Source organism: Lithobates pipiens, unplaced genomic scaffold, assembly GCF_037356315.1.
Source record: "Lithobates pipiens isolate NorthernLeopardFrog02 unplaced genomic scaffold, aLitPip1_a1.2 Scaffold_8, whole genome shotgun sequence".
In the NCBI taxonomy this organism is placed as follows: domain Eukaryota; kingdom Metazoa; phylum Chordata; class Amphibia; order Anura; family Ranidae; genus Lithobates; species Lithobates pipiens.
In genome coordinates, this window is record NW_027507903.1 from 390,603,273 (window position 1) to 390,618,463 (window position 15,191).

Consider the following 15,191-nt stretch of genomic DNA (forward strand, 5'->3'; position numbering starts at 1 on the left):
TGATTGATCAGGGTGTATCAAAGTGGGCATAATTTGGACTAAGCGATTGGCTATGAGTTTAGCGAAGATTTTGGTGTCGGTGTTTAGGAGAGATATTGGCCGAAAATTTTGTGGTGTGTTGGGCTCTTTCCCTGGCTTCGGTAGAGTAATTATCAGAGCATTAAGCATTTCATTGGGAAGAGAAGAGGAGGAGGCAGCGTCATTGCACACTTGTGATAGGTAGGGAGCCAAAGTAGTACTGAATTGTTTATAGTACTCATTAGTTAAGCCGTCAGGCCCTGGTGATTTGTGGGAAGGCAAGGTTGATACTATGTTTTGAACTTCTAATTGTGTGAAAGGGGTGTTCAGGTCAGAGATGTGTTGTTGTGATAATGTTGGTAGGTCGATCGTTTGAAGAAAGGAATTGATGTCAGCAATAGAGGGTTGAGTGGTGTTGGGGTCATCTTTCAAGTTGTATAAAGTATGGTAGTACTGGCTAAAGGCATCTGCAATAGCTTGAGGGTCTAAAAGTTTCTGCTTTGTGGTTGGATGAAAGAGATGATGTATTCTAGATTTAGCATAGTGACCCTTGATCCTTGGAGCAAGTGCTTTCCCCGCCTTGTTACCTGTAGTATAATAGCGTGCTTTGAATTTCGTGTTGGTGCGAGTATGATATTCTAGGAGTAAATTTCTAAGTTCCTGTCTAAGGAGGACTAACTAGTCTTTTGAATTAGGGTCTGGTGTGGTTTGGTTTTGAACATCGAGTGCATTAATTTTGGCTATTAATGTGTCTAGACGCTGTGATCTCCTCCTCTTCTCTCGAGCAGAGAGTTGCATTATAATCCCTCTGACGAATGCCTTATGAGCATTCCAGAGGACAGTATTACTAAGTAAAAGACTGAGCCAGTATTAAGGGTAAAAAACTCTTCAAGCTGGTTACGTATGTACAAGGAGTGTTCCGGGGAGTGAATGATGTCCGCATTCGCTCTCCATACCGTATGCCGTGGGGAGTTCAGATGATCGGTGACAGTGAGTGAGATCGGAGCGTGGTCCGACCAAGTGATCGTACCAATGCCTGATTCGGTGGAGTTGGTCAGCGTCCATTTATCTACAAGGAAGTAGTCAATTCTCGTGTAGCAGTTATGTCTGTGGGAGAAAAAGGAGTAGTCTCTTTCGGTGGTATGTTGGCATCTCCAGATGTCGTATAAGTTGTTGTTCCGTATGAAGGTAGTCATAGGGGAGGATAGCCTGGAGGAACGGGAGGAGGCATCCATGAAATTATCTGGAACTATGTTAAAGTCCCCACAGACAATGAGACATCCCTGTCGGAACTTGTTAAGCTTGTTCATCAGTCTAGAGAGGAATTTAATTTGGCCAGTATTGGGAGAGTAGACGTTTACGATAGTATATCTGGTTTTGTTGAGGGTACAATCTAGGGCTATATATCTTCCATCTTCGTCCTCCATGCTATTGTGGAGGGTGAAGGTGACAGTGTCTTTTACCGCTATCATAACCCCATTACGTTTGTCAGGTCCTGAGGATTGAAAGATGTGAGGAAAATGGCGATTGGAACAATGGGGGCTGTCTAGCTTTTTGAAGTGGGTCTCTTGGAGGCAGAGGACATCACATTTGGATTGGAGAGCGGTCCTCCACATGGAGGATCTCTTCGCTGGGTGGTTAAGTCCTTTAGTGTTAAGGGATAGAAATTTCGGCATTGTGCAGGTCAGGTGCAGATGTCAGGCGTGGTGGTAGGTACTTACAGTGAGTGAGATTCTCTATAAGATGTCAGATGGTGTCCGGATGCGGGTTCCTGTAGCCAGAGCAGGTGCAGTTCTCAAAACAGAGGCAAACCAGGGAAGAGGAGAAGCAGGAGCAGTGGAAGGAAAGGGTAGAAATTAGTACTTCGGTAGTGGTAGGCAGAACAATAAAGAGGTAATTAATACTGTAGTGTAGAACAGCCAAAAAAAAAAACACTAGGCTGTTGAAACTATACGGGGTGAAAGTTTATGGTTAACACATCCCGAGCAGGGCACCAACCGGAGTAATGTGGTGCAGAACATGAATTGAAGCGGGTGAGCATCGCCAGCAGTAAAGATTCAGCGGGCATTAGGCGGTTGTTTAGGGTATAGAGGCGGAGAAGGCCCTCTGCGGTTGTTGGACTGTACGGCAGGCTCTTCCGGGAGAATATCACATTGTTGTAGAAGCTTTATGCCCTCAGGGACTGATGTAATAATGTGTTTAGACCCATTCCTGGTTACAATGATTTTAGTCGGGTAACCCCATTGATAGGGGATTTTGTGGTTGAACAGCGGTTTGGTAATCGTTATCAGCTGTTTGCGCAGTTGTCTGGTGTGTTGAGACAGATCCGCAAATAGTTGTAGATCAGAGAATGGTTCGGGTAGCCTATTCATATGCCGGGACTTGAACATTAGCTGATCTTTAGCATGATAGAAGTGCACCCTCATCAGGACGTCCCTGGGTATGGTGTCAGCCAAGTGCGACGGCTTAGGGATGCGGTGTATGCGGTCAATAATGGTCTCCATCGGTGACAGGTCAGGTAGCAGTGTTGAGATCATTTTCCTGGCGTAGGTGTTAAGGTCATGAGGTAATACCGATTCGGGGATACCCCTGATCTTGACGTTATTACGTCTAGAGCGGTCTTCGAGGTCCGCCATTTTGGATTTCATCCATTTTTGTTCGTCATGTGTGTGGTCTTGGGCATCCACTAGGTCATTAACCGTAATAGTCAGGTCACTCATATGGTGTTCAATACGTTGGATTTTTTGCCCCATATGTAGCATATGAGATGAAAACTGGGTAAACATGGATGATAATTCATTATGTATAGAGGATTGCAAGGAGATGAGCATCTCCTTCATAGTAGTGTCCAGGACAGGCTGGTCTGATGTGGGGAAGGCCGCAATAGCTGAGGGCTGGCGTGTGGGTAAGATGGATGCAGGGCTTACCTCAGAGTTAGGCCCCGCAGAATCCATTCGCATCCGCGCTTTGGCAGGGCTGTTACTGGCTGAAGAGGGAGAATTCTGTGGAGATATTGCAGGGGAGTGCTGCTGGATGGATATTGCAGATTCGTCCGCATCAGAGGTCAGTGTAATCCGAAGGTTTTCTGACAGGGCCGCGGGCGCCATCTTGGATTTCTGTGTCAGGCGGCTGAGTAAAATAATCGGTCAATTTCTTCGGCGTCCGGTATTCCTTCCGCTTTCGGTTCGTCTGAGGCATAGCTGGGCTCTACGGTAGTCACCCGGTCGTGTTAAGGAGTTCGTACGTGTGCTCTGTACGGCGATGCTCCGGTCGATAGTCCGGTCGGTGCGGGAGCTGAGGAGTCAGACGTCCATCCTGCTCGGCGGTTAGCCACGCCCCCCCCTAGCAACAGGTATTTAGAGGTGAGTAAAAAATTTTTTTTTTGTTTTCATATTTTTTTTATTTTTAAAGAATTTTAAACAACTTTTTATTTTTTGGTGGCAACACCACTTTAAGCTTTGAAAATGAAAGATGGCATCTGTTTGACATTTACAACTGGTCCAAATTTTGGCTGCTCCAGTTTTGATACATTCCCCTCCTTTTTAATTGCTTAATGACTAAAGTTCAGTCTTTCAGATACAATAATAGTATAGAGCAGGGGTCTGCAATCTTTTCCGTACGTCTTATATGTTACAAAGATTTGTAGGCTGCAAAAAATAAATTTTGTAAATGAAAACAGAACTTGGTAATAGAAGAAAGCAGCATCTCCAACCTAGGTAGAGTGGCTCTGATGGAGGCTCTTTACCACGTGATCAGCTGTTTCCAGTCACAGCTGATCACAGTGTAAAAAGGGAAAAGCCGTGCATCGGTTTTTGCTTTACTCAGGCTGACGAACACGAGTAGAGGAGAGCCGATTGGCTGCTCTCCTGACGGGAGGGCTCTGCACTAATTGGCAAGGCAGACAACTCATGACTTACAGGGATTTCCCACCCATGACCTAAGCCCACTAGGGATGACAACCATTGCCTATTATGGATGACACTCTGTGCCCATCAGTGATGCCTTCCAGCGCCTCTGATCAGTGCCGCCTCTGAGTGCCCACCAGTGCCACCTCATCCGTGCCAGCCAGTGCAGCCTTATCCGTGCCCATCGGTGAAGGAGAAAGCTTACTTATTTACAAAGTTTTGTAACAAACGAAGAAAATGTTCTTTTTATTTTAAATTTTTTTTATTTGTAGCGCATAACATAAAAACCCCAGAGGTGACCATCAAATACCACCAAAAGAAAGCTCTGTTTGTGGGTAAAAAAATTTGAAAAATGTTGTTTGGGTACAGCATCAAATGTCCGCGCAATTGTCATTGAAAATGTTTAAGAGCTGAAAATTGGTCTAGGCAGGAAGGTGTATAAGTGCCCTGTATTGAAGTGGTTAAGGATGATAAGTGTTATACTTATAAGAGAACAGAATATTAATTCCTTATTGCTCAGATGTTATATGTCCATGGGGTGGAGAGCAGATCTCAACATGTTTTGCCAAAAATTGCTTAATCAGAAGACCTCAAGGTGAGATCATAATTTACAAAAGTGTTTGTTTAACCACAAGATGGCACTTTATGATACCCAGTTAGGAGAGAGAAAAAGGCAGCCTCAACAGGCGTGGCCCTAAAAGGAAGGGGGATTAGGGCAAATGACAAGACCAGCTTTACAATGCCTACATAAGATGGAAAGATATGACCACGGGCAAGCCAAAACAGATGGCAGATTCAATAGCTGTAGTCCTCCTAAATGCCAACCAACCTACTTCTCCCCAAGTATGCGTTAGCATTCCTCGTTTACATCATAAGCCCTCTAACACATCAGATGCTGCGGGCCGGATAAAATCTTTTGGCAGACAGGATGTAGTCTTCAGGCCGTAGTTTGGAGACCCCTGCTATAGAACACCCAGTATTTTAAAATGACCATACAGATATGATTTCACCAGTAGGTGGTCCTATGAGTGAATTTATTGAAATCGCACATTTTTGGTTAGTTCCAGCTTCAAGCACCAAATTATAAAGAAATTTTGATGCATTCTCTCTTCCGCAAAAACACTGGCACATTTTTGATGATATTCTGCATGTGTATACAGTATAACCTAATAATGTATATGTAGTTGGTTAGATCAGAACTATAATGGGTTACTATATTCTGTATCTTTATTAACCTAGTGCCTGAAGAATTCATGTACAATCCTGTAACAAGAGCTTATGGCGAACCACACAAAAGACCAGAGGTCCAGAATGCCACAATTGAATTCATGGCACCATCAGAATATATGGTGAGTGTAACTACATTACTAGCTTAAAGTGGAGGGCCACCCTAAAAAAAAGTACATTAACATTCTTAAACAAGTATACCTTGTCACTTTCCATACAGTTTATTTTGGTAATACTGTTATATCCTCACTAGCTCCAGAAGTCATACTTTTTACGTTTCAGCAATAACATTGTACTGTGAACAATTTATTTGCACAGGCCTTTTTGTGGCTTTATAGTTCTCTGTGTGTCTGTGATGCATTTTTATGTATTTCTACGTTCATGTGTTTTGTGAGGATTACCATATTATATTGAAAATTGATCAGGAATAGTGGTGTCCCGTATATAATCTAGAAAGAGTGCAACACCGCTCAGACTGTGGATAAAGATTACCTCGATGGTGCTGGCCCTGCCTCACCACCGTCAATGGTAAATGAAGAAAAGGAAAATTGGTCGCACACCATGGAAGGAAAAATCTCTGTAGAATAGTTAACTTTATTGCCAAAGGACATAGACAGGATGTTCCAAGAACATTGGTAGACCGGTTTCACACGGATAACTCGTGTTATGAACAATGTAACTTCCTGTCTATGTCCTTTGGCAATAAAGTAAACTATTCTACATAAGTTTTTCCTTCCATGGTATGCAACCAATTTCCACTTTCTTCAGTATACAATCTACCTTGGTAACTAGCTTGTGTTAAAGGCTAAAAGAACTAGCTTCTTGGCTTTATTTTTGAAAATACACATAATCAAACAATATATACAGCTATAATAAAAGGAAATACGTTGATTACACCTTTTCAGAATGTGCTTACATTTTGTCATATCAGGCTATTTGGTAAAATTTTATCTTTTTCTGTTTGTTTTGTATTTTAAAGCTTCGGCCTCCTCAGCCTCCAGTATATCTGTTCATGTTTGATGTGTCCCACAATGCAATAGAGACTGGATATTTGAACACTGTATGTCAGACCTTGCTTGACAATCTGGAATGGTAGGTTTACACACAAATGTATCCAAAGAATTAAAGTCTATTAAAAAAACAAAAAAAACATTTTGAATCATCCTGCTGCATGGTTGCACAACTGTTTAGATTACAAAAATGTATCATTACAATTTCAGAGTCATGGTTCTTTTTATATTAGTTAGGGCCCTTTCTTAACCCCCCTCTTCTTTTTTTTTTTTTTTTTGGGTGGGGTTAAATCAGTTCTAACCTTCATTACTAGGCCAATTTTCAGTTTGCAATGATATGATAGATTTCCTGACAATTACATGGCTATGCCACACTGTACGCAAATTTCATATGTAATATTTCTTAAAAAATTTTTTAGTTGGCTTTCTTTTGGTGGTGTTTATTTTTTACTATATAAAGGGAAAATGTCCAAAAAATGGGTTTGCTTACATTTACCTTTTTATCTCTAATGTAAAAAGATATCCGCCTCTTCCCACCACTACCACAATCACCTTTAAAACACAAAGATCCCATCATCATTGGTGGTGTGAGGCACTTTAGGAACCCAACTTCACTTTTATCTGCTAAGCCTCTTTCCTGCTATGTTAACAAACATTCTGACCATTCGCAAGGGAGGAAGGGGAGCTTCCCCTGTTGTGAATAGTCTGAAAGTTTCTTTGCATTTAACAGCTCTTGTCTTGTACCTTGTGATCACTATGAATCATTCACAAGTGTAAATACTAGTAGTTTTTAGAAACATTCAAAACAATTGCTACAGATACAATTTAAATTGGACTTGTAGAAGAGTGACAAAAAAAAGCAAAATGAGGGCAGCAAGTGCCTATATGCAGCTGCTCTGTTCCCCATTACTGACAGGCTGAGTGATGACGAAGAAGCAGCAGGAGAGGTGCAGAAAACACTGATCCAGATACTAAATTACCAAAAGCAGGGAGAATCCTTTTTTACTGCAGGTAGTTGGATGCATCTTCCTCTCCAAGCAAGTCCTCAGGTGAACAGCACAGTAATGACAAATCTCTCTCCAAAATTCATTTGATCAGCAGTCTGAGGCAGCGGTGCTTGTTTTTATTTAATGTCTCTACAGTCACAGCATATCCATAGAAACATTTACAGTAAATCGTGAATTACAATAGCCAACCTTGTCTTTTATAAATACCAATAACAAATTAACACCAGTAATATTTGTAACCATTTACAGGCTTCCAGGCAATACACGGACAAAAATAGCTTTCATTACATATGACAGCACGATCCATTTCTACAGCTTACAGGAAGGCCTGTCGCAACCCCAAATGTTAGTGGTATCAGACATTGATGGTAAGTACTTTGTGCAAATCCTTTTTTTTCTTTTTTTCTGCCGTCAGTCTAATGTGTATAGTGGCACTACTACCTCTATACGGTAGTAGTTTATTATTCCTGTGGGCAAGTCTAATTTTGTTTCGGATTTCCTACAGGTCTGCCTAATCATTTAACATCTCGACTAGAAATGATGAACGTAAAAATGTAGTCCTAAAGCGAGTCAACGAGGAATAGGCTTTGTGTTATGTGTTTATAATGCTGCAGGAGGAGGACATTACTATAAGTTAGCAAAACTGTTAGTTTCTTTTCATGTATCAGGGGACACAGAGCAATAGTAGTTACTATGTGGTTATAGGCCACCTTCAGGTGATGGACACTGGCACGTTCTAGATTAAAAAGTGCACCCCACTGGTGAGAGCACCTTGTTTTTTTTTGTGTCTATACGGTGTTGGTCACGAGTGAAGATGTGCTGTGCTAAGCTCCACTGGAGCAATGTTTGCTGGGACTGGCTATGCAGATGGATCCATTCAGGGTGTCTAATCTTGGTCGTATTGAATAGTCCCCCGGCCTCGTATCCGAAGAAACAAGGTTTTTGCATGTGAATGCTCTCCTTTGGGAAGCTGGACCCTGGGATGCAGTACTTTTCGGTATTAAGGTCTTAAAGTTTTTACTGCCAGGGTGCTGGCGCAGGATTGTGGGGTTTCCTTTTAGGATTCCCAGCTCCTGAAGGTTTAACAGAGCCCACCGTGAAGGGTGAAGATTGGGTCTGTTGGTTTACCACAGAAAACCCTGCGGCGGGAAAGGTAAGTGGAGGCTTCTAAGAAATAAAAAAAAAATTCTTATGAAATGTCTCCTTTAAATTTAGTAAATGCTGTCATGCCTATGTGTCACCATTGGACCACTGGGGGGGCTATGTTGAGTACTCACATCTCATACTTCTCAGAGCCATGCTGTGTTTTGAAGATGCTTCTTCCTCCGGCCGAATGATAGACCTCTGGTAAGACTGGGGTGGGGGGGGGGCGGTTCTCACTCCACAGATGCCCCCTGTGCCTCCTCTTTAGGGAAGAAGCGCTGCAATTTTTTCGTTTAAAAAAAGTTGCAGATGTCACACCGTTCGCTGCTTACCGTCTCTCCCCCCCCCCCCCCGCACGGAAAAGATGCGGGGAGGGTAGGGTTTAGCGTGGCGTTGGCGTCCAGCGTGGGAGGGTTTGTTTTTAAAAGAATCTCCATTTGTATCTTGTAAAACTATGGAGGGGCACGAGCAAAAGTGGCATTTAAGATTATTTAGTGACACAGGTTTTTTTCCTCTGACACATTTACTGCTGCATCAGGCTGAGCCTTAATAGTGGTGTTGAAACTGAACTATTGCTCAGGCAGTGCATGCGATTTCTTCTGATGGTACATCTGCTTTGTACATTGGGCTAAAGTCATAAGGGGGGTTAAAACACCCCCAGAAATAGAGCTAAAGGAGTCCCCCTCTATCTCTGGTAAGCCCACTCATCTCTACAGATGCCATCCTCCCCTGTGGAGGAGTGAACATCAGGGTCATGAAATGTTTAGTTTTCAACACTGCAGCCCCTGTGTATTTTACCAAAGGTTCTTTTTTTCCCTCAGCCATGGTGGGTTTAAAAACATAAAAAATAAATTTAGCGACTTTAATTGCACAGGTTCTCTTTCATGGCCCAGGACCCTTAAGCGGGGGAACCTAGGGGCAGGAGAACACGAATCAGCTCAGGGGACCGTTGTGAGGCTGATGACTCCTCTTCTGAGGTGTTAAATGTGGGAGAACCAGCTGGCTTCAATGTCTTGCTGAATGGTCCACTCCACATTTATGCTCCCTTAACTGAGTGTTTGGGTTTGTTAAAGCCTCCTCAGACTGTGCATGCTTTTTCCTGTCCTTTTATTGTCGGAAAAGCCTTTTTTGTATCTGAGAAGATCTCCCAGATAAATGTTTTCCTCCTAAGAAAGTTTTTACACTTTATCCTATGGTGGAGGAAATTTACCAAGTATGGTATACTAGCAATTATCGCAGTATATCCTCTGTGAATAAGAGCTGTTATTTGGCAGACAATGCTCAAATGCTTGGGCATTCAACGAATAAAGTTGGAATTCCTGTTAAAAAAACATAACTTTTTTTCTCTGGCAGATTGAGCATCCTGGCTGACCGTAATTGTTTAATCGTTGAGGCCAGTTTAACAGGTGTTCGAGTTATCCTGCTCAGCAGGCCCCAAATTTTGGTAGCTTTATGCTTGCAATTATTGCTTGTGAGTTCCTCATGCAGTTGCTGTCTTATAATCTAGCCAAACGCACAACTGCTGAGATGCCTACAGCGGTTTGTACCTGTACAGCCTGGGAATACCAGGTGCTATACACGGTTCTGTGCACATTGTTGCTAAACACAAATGGCTAAACGCATGAGTGCAGGAACGCACATTAGCAGAGGATAAACTTCCTTTTACCATGCAGAAACTCCTGGCTAGCCTTTTTTTGCGGTGGAACAGCTATTTGAGGATGTTTGGATAATTCATCCAAATTCTAGTGGGAAAAGTACCCCCCTTTTTCCTTTTAAGTAAAGGAGTAAATATATTTTCATTTTTAAAAGCTCCTTCTTGTGCCAGGGGCATCAGCCTCCAGGCAGTCATGATTGCTTCCGACCATCAGGCTCAATAAGTAATCCTCAGAGTTAACCCTAGGGACAAAAAAGAGGTCTTGGGGGAGGAAAACCTACAAGATGCTGTAGCCTCCTTATCAGGAGGTGCCCCGCTAGCTCAATAGGGGAATTCTTCTGCAGTTCTCATGGATCTGACAGGAAGATGAATGGGGGACTTCCTCAATAGCTTCAGTCTGTGGTTACAAGAGTTCCACTCTCCTTGTGTTTTTTTTTTTTTTTTTCCCCCAGATCAAATTCTAATTTCCTAAGGATCCAGAGAAAAATAAGTGTTTCTCTCCGCATGGAATTTATCCGATCAGTAGTCTCCTTCCTACAGGGGGGAGAACTTCTGGTGTCTATCGACATCAAGGATGCTTATCTCAATGTGCCGATCTTCCCCGCTCACCAGGAATTTCTACAATTTGAGGTAGAAAATCTTAATTTTCCAGTTTGTAGCTCTACTTTTTCGGGCTAGTTACTGCACCTTGAGTGTGTATAAAGATCCTGGCCCCTCCTTTTAGCCAGGTTAAGGGCTCAAAGTATAACGATACTAGCCTACTTAGCCCATCTACTCTTGATTGATCAATAGGTAGTCTGTTTAAACCAAGGTCTGGTTACCGCAGTCGGCTACCTGGAATACTTGGGTTGGATCCTCAACTTCGTAAGATCCTCCTGAAAACCATCAAGGAGATTGCAGTACTTGGGGCTGATCATAGATACAGTCCACTAAAGGGTATTTCTTTTCTTACATCAGGGGACACATGTATAACACGTATATAACCCCTCCCACTACTGGGGGGGGGGGGTCAGTTTTTTTTTTTCACCAGTGTCTAAGGTGTTGGCCATGGGTAAAGATGTGCTGTACTGAGCTCCACTGGAAGCTACCCTGCTGGGGCTAGCCATGCTGACCAGATCCGTTTTAATGTCCTTTCATGGGCTAAATGGATGGTACCCAGGCCTCGTGTCCGAAGAAACAAGGTTTTGCTTGCGAACGCTTCTCTTAAAGGGTATTTCTCTTATATTCACCAACCGACACAGCTCCTCTCTGTAACAAAATGGGTTGTTAGCCCTATCACTGGAGATTACTGGGCAAAGTTGTAATAAAACGCTTCAGAACTTTTAGTTCCGCCCATGGGGCGGTCCCTAGGCTACAATACCCACAGTCTGCCCTAGCAGCCTGTTTTATTTTGCCTAGTGAAGGAAATACACCTAGGAACCCTGCGGGCCCATAGGTCTGTGTTTTCGGTTATATTCGCCAACCGACACAGCTCCGCTCTGTAACTAAATGGGTTGTATAGCCTGCCATTAGGAGAACTAGGCAAAATTGTTACACAGTACACAGAACTTTTAATCCCGCCCCAGGGGGGCGGCCCCTGTTCTATCAACCCTCCTCGCTGCCCCCAGCAGCTTCAGTTTTTATTTTTCCTAGTAAGGAAAATGACCTAGGAACCCTGCTGGCCCTCTGGGCCCATGTTTTTGCTGCAGGTTTGCTGTTTTTTGCGCAAGATAGAAAATCCCAGGATCTTTAATCAACTGCTGGGTGACAGGCTGGTTAATGATACCCTTGTAGTCTCCCCAGTCCGGCCATCGAGCGTGAGCAGGCCGCAGCTAAGGCTCGGTTGGCCACGACATGCCTCAGCTCCAGAGTTGGTTGGTGAGCTTCAGTGCTCCGGGGTATACATATGACCAGGCTACTGCTGTCTGGACCACAGTAATACAGCAAACAGCTACCCTGTAACTGCGCAGGAGTAGGTCTGTGATGGAATGTCTCCCAGCTCTTCAGGACTGGTAAGTACGGCTCTCCCTGCCTCAGTGGGGTGAGCGGCTGGGCATTCCCTGGAGGGTAGATTCGGGGGCCACCTCACCTCCCTATCTTCTCTCCTTCTCCCCCTCTGAGGTGGGTGGCTGCATGCGCTGCGGGCGGTGTGTGTGTGTTCACTGTTTTCTCACCTATGGGGGCTCTGTGCGGCTGGCGTTGGTCCTTGTCCCGGTCTGGGTGGGGTCCCAAAAAGTGTTTGTGGAGGTTGTTCTGGCTGTAGGTAGGCAGCACGTTTCTATTTTTTGTTCTGTCACCGCATGGTGCTGTCAGACTGCCATCTTGGATGTGGGAAAGCCTGTATTCCCCTGGTGAGCTTCAGCAGCCATCTTCTTAAGTATCTCCTATTAGTTGCATTGGCGGCCATTTTCTTGAAGCCTGAGCGCTTTTTTCACCGCTGTTCTCTTGGGGCAGCATTACATGTGCTCTCACTTGCTGGTTCCTGTGTCCACTGTGTGTACAGGACGCAGGATGGCTCTTTGCTGAACGCTGAAGCTGGCTCTGCAGAACGTTTCACCTCTGTTTATAGGTGCTGCTGCTGACAGTTTTCTCCTCTCTGCAACTGGAAACCTCCTAGGGCAGTGATGGCGAACCTTGGCATCCCAGATATTTTGGAACTACATTTCCCATGATGCTCGCCTACACTGAAGAGTGCATGAGCATCATGGGAAATGTAGTTCCAAAACATCTGGAGTGCCAAGGTTCGCCATCACTGCCCTAGGGACTACAGGCACTGCTATTGGCATTCACAGAACGCCCCAGGTTGGTGAGTCTAGCGCTAAGTACCCCCCTACCCCCACCCCCCCTTGTGGCGGCAGCAGGAGGGTGGGACCTTCACTGTCCTAAGTCCCCTCGCAGGTGGCAGACAGGCTAGGGTCAGCATGGCTTCAGAAACTGGTGTTCCTAACCCCCGAAATCCAGGCTATAGCAACCGGGTCACCCCCCGTCCTCTGGGGAGAGCTCTGATGCAGACTCAGGGCCCTGCTGTGGCTGGTGACCCCTGCTCCGACCTATCAGACGTGGCTGACCAGGACCGTTCGGACAGTGAGGATGATTCCCAATTCGGGTCCGGGCACGACAAAGCGGTTGTTGGAGCACTTGTCACAGCTGTGAACCCTGAAGATTCAGGAGCCAGCAGATCCCTCTGCTGATGTACCGGTCCCTTTTGGGTCCCACAAACCAGCACGTTCACCTAAGGTGTTCCCGTATTATTTTTTTCAATTAACAACGTTTTATTGAAGTAAAGCACAGATATCAAAAACATAGTGTACAGCAGAGTACCTACATTTTGCATTCTATAGTATATTCAGCATTGAATATGGATTTGTATCTAACCATTATAGCCCTTGTAGCATTCAGCACTATGGATATCAAACCAACAGCAGATTTATGCACTTGGAAATGGCGGGGTCGAACTATGGCTATATGCAGGTATCAGAATCATTCAGCCAGCTGTCCCACACTTTATTATATTTGAATGGGCACCCCCTATTGATGTAAATACACTTTTTGTATGGCAAAGTCAGGTTAATGTCAGCTTTCCACTCCGCTAATGTTAGGTGGTGTAGATCTCATCCACTGCCTGGCGATGAGCTTTCTCACAGCGAACAAAGTTTCACCCAACCAGCATTGTTTGGGATCCAGACCAACAGGTGCGCCCATATTGTCATGCAGAAAATTCACCACCTGTACCCAGAACACTTGTAACAAAGGGCATGCCCATATGAGATGAAAAAAGGTGCCTGTGGTCACATTGCACATTGGATAGTTAGGGGGGAACTCGGGTTTATATTTTGCTATTCTAATCTGGGTGAGGTAAGCCCTATGCAGTATATAAATTTGGGACATTCTATCTGATAATTTGGGAGACACCTCCTTGCACGTCTCAAGCGCTTCTTCCCATTCTTCATCTGTCATTTGATCTAGGTCCCTCTCCCAGCTCACCTTCGGGGCATATGCGATCTTGGAGGCGATTGGGGCAGATGGCATATCATAATATGACGAAATGAGGCCCTTGGGATCCTCACTCTTAGCCACAGATAAAATTGTTCGGGGTGGGATGTGGGTATGCTCCCCGAGGGAATTGTGCATTAATCGCATGCCTAATCTGCATGTATTGAAAGTGCATGTTGTATGGTAGTGCAAACTCTTCCTGCAGTTGGTTAAAGGGCTTGGGAGCGCTTCCAGAAACTAAGTGGTGTAGGTAAAACACCCCAAACTTGCTCCAAAGTTCCTGCCCAGGTGTTCCCGTATTTGACTTATTTTGACAAATTCATCTACAGGGAATGGGGTCGCCCGCAACGGACCTTTTCGGTCCCCAAAAATTTGGCGGTGCATTACCCCTTTTAGGAAAGCCTTATCAAAAAGTAGTTGGCTCTTCTGGTCGTGGACCCCCCAGTATCTAGGTTAAATAAAGTAACCACGATCCCGGTTGAGGGGACTCCTGCATTCAAGGATCCAACGGACAGGAAGGCCAAGGCGGTGGCTCGTTCCTTGTTTGTTTGTGGGGTCAGCAGTCCGACCTGTACTGGCTTCTGCACTGGTGTCACAGACACTGACTGAGTGGGCAAAACTTTTGCACCGCGAATTGGGAGAGCAGAATGCCTCCCCTGTCTGCGTGGAGCTAGCAGACCAACTAGTGCAAGGCCTTAAGTACATTTGTGACAAGGCCCTGGATACTCTCCCTCTGTTATCCAAGGCTTCAGTGTCGGCTGTGGTGCTGAGGTGCCTCATTTGGCTGAAATGCTGGTCTGCTGACCAGGCATGCAAAAAAGCCCTGACGGATCTTTCCTTCCTTGGCGAGTGGCTCTACAAAGCCTCGTGGATGACATTATTAAGAATGCCACTGGTAAGAGTACACTACTCCCACAGGCCAGGAAGGCTAAGGAGCCTCGCCGCAAGCTGGGGTCTCTCACAAGCGACTTTCTCGTCCGCCCGGTGCTTCGACAGGATGCCCACGGACGGTCAATCATCCCTGGAACCGCAAGCCTGTAAACAAAAGTGCTACCGCATGGAGGTTTGTCTCCACCCACTTTTTTTGTGGGGGGTCGTTTTCGGGAGTTTGCAGCCCGGTGGACCTCCCGGTTATCCGACCAATGGGTCTGTGATCTGATTTCCACAGGCTACAAGATAGTTTCTCTCTTGGCCGCCAAACAGATTCTTCCCCCTCCAGCATACCCATGTCCCCGGTTCACCGGGAGGCCCCCGT

The 15,191-nt window shown here is 44.9% G+C and overlaps 1 protein-coding gene across 2 annotated transcripts in view; it reads left to right on the forward strand.

The window, feature by feature from the left end:
* The window catches only part of SEC24A (SEC24 homolog A, COPII component), a 209,413-nt gene that overhangs the window by 113,475 nt on the left and 80,747 nt on the right, over positions 1-15,191 (forward strand). For both annotated transcript variants that reach the window (XM_077473942.1, XM_077473943.1), the window contains 3 exons: positions 5,163-5,272; positions 6,130-6,242; positions 7,417-7,535. In XM_077473942.1, coding sequence (XP_077330068.1) covers positions 5,163-5,272; positions 6,130-6,242; positions 7,417-7,535 — 342 coding nt within the window. The remainder of the gene's footprint in view (positions 1-5,162; positions 5,273-6,129; positions 6,243-7,416; positions 7,536-15,191) is intronic.